At 39.4% G+C, this 6,000-nt stretch overlaps 1 protein-coding gene across 2 annotated transcripts in view; it reads right to left on the bottom strand.

The window, feature by feature from the left end:
• Nucleotides 1-850: 850 nt before the first annotated feature.
• The window catches only part of TADA2A (transcriptional adaptor 2A), a 79,623-nt gene continuing 74,473 nt past the window's right edge, over nucleotides 851-6,000 (bottom strand). For both annotated transcript variants that reach the window (XM_073616059.1, XM_073616060.1), the window contains 2 exons: nucleotides 5,034-5,107; nucleotides 851-1,732 (listed from right to left, as the gene is read on the bottom strand). In XM_073616059.1, coding sequence (XP_073472160.1) covers nucleotides 1,541-1,732; nucleotides 5,034-5,107 — 266 coding nt within the window. In that variant the 3' untranslated portion in view covers nucleotides 851-1,540. The remainder of the gene's footprint in view (nucleotides 1,733-5,033; nucleotides 5,108-6,000) is intronic.

Below are 6,000 nucleotides of genomic sequence, written 5' to 3'. Positions count from 1 at the left end.
TCTTGAAATAGACTAGAACCACAGCCTGAGAAGGGTGTGAAAAAAAGATTCCTAATTCAATTGAGAACCCAGAACCACAAAGTCAACATGAATGAAGAGGGAAGATGCATGGAAAAACACTCCAGCGAGAGCAGGCAGGAGATAAAAGTTAAAACCTAACTGCTGAGATGGTTAAAACACTGATGGAGCCAAGGATGAAGTTGGTCACCAGCCACATCCATAGAACAGGATGGAGAAACCAGAACAAAGCATTTTTCACAAATCTGAGAAGCAGCCAAGGAAAAGAGGTCTAACCTCATTTGGACATGACCCATGGAGTCCCTAACGGAAGAAACCTTTAGTAGGAGACTAGATTGTTCCACTCATAGACAGCTCATGGAGACATGGGGCCCTCCAAAATCCATTAGGGTCTGAGATGTACCTTAGGGTCTGAGATGTACCTTAGGGCGTAAACCTCTTCTCCATGTCCCCAAGTCACCAACTGAAATAATTTGATTTTCAGGGATCAGCTCAAGAAAAAATTAAAGGCACAAAAAGGTTAGTAAAAAACTGGTCAGCAGAGCTGAAACGAAGACACCCATCCTTCTAGGACACTAGCAAACAACTGGAATGCTGGGCAGAGCAGGAATTTTCCTGGGCTGGTCAGATATTTTTTTCCTTGCCAGTGTCCAATCCTGCCATAGGTTAGGTATAACCCAACTGTATATGACTTCCTGTGCCCTCAGGGAACAAAAAAAGAACAAATCTTTTCCATGAATCACAAAGTTGAAGTTTTTAACAAATGCTTATGGAAACAACATTTGACACATTTGCTTCAAGTTTATCATACATAGTCACAAAATAAACAACCAACGATTGTAGCATTTAGTAAGAATGAGAAAAACAAACAAACACGATTAATGACCTAAGAAGTACAGTAAAGTGAAGTGTCTTTACAAGACTGCTGCGTCCACATTCTGAGACAGGGAAAGAAGTTCAGTCAAGATCATTGAACTGTTCCATACACATCCAACAGTCCAGGGGAGGTAGAAATCACATACACTAGGAATACCTTGGAATGCTATTGAAAAACCATGAATCTGTGACCAGCCAATAAAAAGTTTGGGTGACCTGCTGTTAAACACAAACCTACGTGGATAATTAAGACTGAAAATGGCCTAGATGAGAAACAATATCACAAAAAGTTATATACAAAGGTTGTAGGTCAGATGTCATTTCTGAGTTTCTAGGTTTATGGCAAATATTATATCTCATGTCCAATTTCTGTCCCAGAAATGTATTCGCTTGTTCCAAGCCTTGAGATTAATTTTAACATGTTGGTGGATAAGTCATTGCGGCTACTTTCAACAATCCATCAGCATCAGTGACTGTTATAAGCAATTCCACATTTCTGCTTTCAGTTTAGAGGCCATTTTCACTTTGCAAAGACAAAAACCTATAGAGTAACAAGTAACAGTTAAAAATCACAAATTTGTTACATGTAACATTTGGAAGGTTTTATTTATGGAAAATGTTTTGAATTATGCACCAGTTCATTTTGTTATGGCTGAGGTTTTGTGATATACCCTTCTTGTAGCAGAAAGTCATAAATTTTACGGGTCTTATTGACATCAATTTTTATAAGTGACCGAGCTTGAGCCAGACGTAAGCTTCCTTGTTTGTTGCATTCGTTCACAAGTGCTGCTTTATATTCCAAGTAAGCTCCTGGGACCAACCTCACTACCTGACAGAGCTGTGAAAACAAAATGTATGTAAATGTACACCTGACAATGTAGACAACATAAATAATTGTATTTTATTTATTTATTTATTTTTTTTTACAGAATTTCACAAACTATTAATACCTGGGAACAGAGAAGGAAAACATACCTGGTAGGTTAATTGGCTTCTGTCTAAATTGGCCCTAGTATATGAATGTGAGTTAGTGACCTTAGATTGTAAGCTCCTTGAGGGTAGGGACCGATGTGAATGTACAATCTTTATGTAAAGCTCTGCGTAAATGGACTGTGCTATACAAGTACCTTAAATAATAATAATACCTAGTAGACTGAATATAATTTCTGGATGAAGTGTTATTGTATGGCAAGCCAAAACTTATTTCTTGGGTGGAGTGGGGAAAGATTAGAACCTCTGTTGGATTTTCACTGCTGTCTGGGGCTCTTGTTAGAGAGACTCTCCCTCACTTCCTGTTCTGTTAACAATTTACCAGATGAAAAGTGACAAACTCTCCAATGGAAACAGACAGAACCAATTTTTTTTTTTTTTTTTGCAGTGGGGTACGGGGAGGCTAGAACCCAATTTAGATCTTTATTTTTGTCTTTTTGTTTGTTGTGTTCCTGCTGCAGATACCAAAGAAAAGCACACACCACTCCAGGCAAATCTTCAGGTGCAGATAGATGACAGGTGCAGACCCTGGCTCATGACCGTCCAATGCGACATGTTTCGCAAGCAATAGCTTGCTTGTGAACAAGCAAGCTATTGCTTGCAAAACATGTCAACTGCTTGTCCTGTGTTTGTCTGATACACTTGTGACAAAAAAGGTACATCAAGCAAGCATTTTGGATATTAGGAGTGCGACCATTTCTTTATTTTATTCCTGCTGCAGATGTTCCCTTACTTCCTGTATGGTAGACTGTTGTTAACAGATTAAAAGTGAGGCAAAATCTCTCTAATGGAACCCCAGATAGTAGTAAGAAGCAGACAGGGCTTCTCGTCTCTCTCCCTAAAACAAAAAATATGATTTTTGTACTTACTGTAAATTTTTTTCATTAAGGGACATAGGAATTTAGAAACAGCTGGGTTACACTGCAGTCCACAGGAGGTTGGTACACTGGCAAACAGAAAAACTGCCTCAATTTTGGGACCCGTGACCATAAATGGTAGCAAAGAAAAAGAAGATTTTATGGAAAGTACAAAAATCCCAATTTTCTTTCTCATTCATCCAGGAAATAGGAAATTGAGAAATAGTTTGGATGTCCAAAAGGTGACCAACAGTCTTTGACAGACAGTTTAACAGAATAAAGTTACCACCAACTAAGGACAAAGAGTCATACCAGTTAATCCAAACAGGGATTTAAGGAGAGAATATAACTGTTTGTCATTGTTTAAGGTGATTGTAGCCATACGAATGCACTTGCACTACAGTTGAGCACTGTCCATAAGTCCTGCTGAACCTTAAAAGAAAAAAGTGGGAAAATAGAAAAGTATTGTGGATAATACTCAGCTGAACGGTCTTTCAGTGATATCCCAAATAAAAGCACACATTCAACCTGCTTCATGGATCACTGATACATCTAAGGTGAAAACAGGCCAAAATTACCTTACAAAAGGGAAAACGTTTTAGGTGAGATCCAGGAACCTTCAAGGATGTTTCCAGTCCTTGTAGAGAAATAACCAAAATAACAGGTGTAGCAAGATGGTGTTTAGAGATGTAGGAGCTCTAGGACCCAATGTCTAGAACAGCAGGCTGATGATCCAGATGCAAAGTAGTGCATATTGCTTCAATAAGGTTTGAAACAACCCCTGTTAATCCGAGTCAACTTCAGAAGACTGTGGTATCACAACAAACAAACATTCAAGCAATAGACTGTTTGGACGGTATTAGAGATAGTAACAGCCACAGGCCTGGCTTGATTTAGGGGTTCTGGAGAGTAAGAAAGACTCTGCAGGGGATGGCACAGGAGTGCACTTAGAACCTTTGCGGGCAAAGTGTTCTGACACCTGAGCACAAGCATTCAGGAAATCCTGAAGGAACATGGAGGTTTCTGTGGAACTGAGGTACTGTAGATCTCTGCTATGCTTGATCTAGATGAAGTAGACTTTAATGAGGACAACCCTATGTCAATAGAGGTCCCAGATTACACGCATAAGTTTTCTCTGTGGATACCAGTTAAATGTGACTAGAGGAGTATGAGCTGTGGAACTGTCCTCTGTGTCTTAGCGAAGACATATTATGCCCACACAGCGGAAATGCAACTAGACCCAATGTTAGGCAAGGCCACCAGGACTCACAAATGCAGGCACCGCTGGTGCTTCAGACAGAGGTGACCAAATCACTGTAAGAGGGCAGTGGAAACAGACTAGAGAATGGAGATTTAAATGGTGCAGCAGTGGGATGATTCTTACTCAAGGCTAAATGATAAGAAAGAATGCACGCAGCACTCCGCTAAGCAGATGATGTTTATGCTCAAACCCCCAGCCTTAACCCCTACTGCAGTGAAGGGAAAATTGAAACGGCGCCCTGCAGTTCTGTAAGCTCTCAATGCTTCAGCCCAACCAGCCTTAGTCAACAAATGAGTCTTCAGACACAGGGTCACAGCTGAGGTTGTGCCATGGCTTGGGACCCAAAAAGTGCACTGTGGCTAACCAACACAAATTGCAGAGCCCAGTGGCCAAAAATCACATTGCAGGCTAGTACCCCATGTCCAGTCCAGTATGGTCTGGATATAGCCTACAAAGCTAGTGCTGAGAAAATGCCAATCCAGATAGCTGCCATGTTTGAAAAAGCTCAAGCAGCAGGAAGAAATCTCGACAGAAGTCACCATGAAAAAATACCACAAAGTGAGAAGGCTTGCAAGAATTTGGATTTTTACACAGAACTAAAGAAATGGCGCCCAAACTCCTAGGACACTGGGAAAAAAAGTGGAGGGATACTGGGTACAGGAGGCATTTTATAAGGGCTGGCCTAAAATGTTTGTTTCCCAAGGTCCCAAAATCATGTAAGCAGCAGTATCATGACTGTTTCTGAATTCCTGTGTGCCTCAATGGATAAGATAGAAAAAAGGTTTTTGGCACACACTGATTCACAACACAACACACATACAGTAAACTAATTATACAACAGAAAAAAAATTGTATCATTAAGGTGACAACGATGATGCACTAAAAGTAATTACACGTAATCTTGGAAAAAAAGAGGTAACATGCATTGGATATTTAGAATTTGCTTTCAGAAGCAGAGCACAAACAGTGGTCACATCATCAATATAGCCCAGTTCATCGGTCTTTAATATGTATTTAATATGATATTGTACCTCTTTCTCTTTATCATTCAGCTTTTCTGTGCCGGGAAGACCTGTCAAGTCCAGAGGAGGAGCACTTCTTCTACCTATTGCATCCAAAAAATTATAATTAGGCGGTTTTGAAAAAAAGGATTTAAAGGATTTGAGAATACCAATACTGTATGTTTTGCAAGCAGTGAGTGTACCCAGTAAACCTTCTCACGAAAACAAGCAGATCCATCAAAAATACACAACTCTTAGAAGAGTGAACATGTTAGCTTCAATAGAGAAACAGATTTCATAGTAGCACATATTCTGAAGAGTTACAATTTGACAATACAAAACAATTCAAAGAATACCAGATAAATAAGCATTGCGCTTGCCTGTTTCTAATAATGCTAGTTGCATGACTGTGTGTGTGATTTCAAGACATATGAATCACAGACCTGGAACAAGAATACTGTAAACGAGTCAGGGAAGCTTATCTCCATAACTGCTGTTGTTTTAAAACCTGAAACAACGTGCAGCGCAACCAAACAATTATTATCGTACATATAATCAGTATAGTGCAAATCTATACTTCAATACATACACAAATATATATTACAATTAATAAGTGCATACACATACAAAAAAAATGTGTATATAAGAAGAGTGCATATATAACAGTCCACCTCTGTGCACTCTAACACACACGTGGTGGGTGCTATGCCAAATCACACCAAATATGCTCCATCGTCTGATCGGAGGTGAGCACGGAGGTGATCACAATTGGGCACTTCATTCTAAGAAAGCATGTGTGTGTGGATATACAACACAGTGAAAAAGAAGATGGTATCAGGAGTGGACTGTGATTTGGCATAGCACCACGTGTGTGTTAAATAGAGTGCACAAAGGTGGACTGTCATATATGCACTCTTATATACACATTTTTTTTGTATTTGTATGCACTTTTTAATTGTAATATATATTTGTGTAGGTGTTGAAGTATAGCTTTGTA

Source organism: Aquarana catesbeiana, linkage group LG02 (genome assembly GCF_042186555.1).
Source record: "Aquarana catesbeiana isolate 2022-GZ linkage group LG02, ASM4218655v1, whole genome shotgun sequence".
Lineage (NCBI taxonomy): Eukaryota > Metazoa > Chordata > Amphibia > Anura > Ranidae > Aquarana > Aquarana catesbeiana.
Note: the sequence above shows the minus strand (reverse complement) of the source record. Positions and strands in the feature narration are given on the sequence as shown.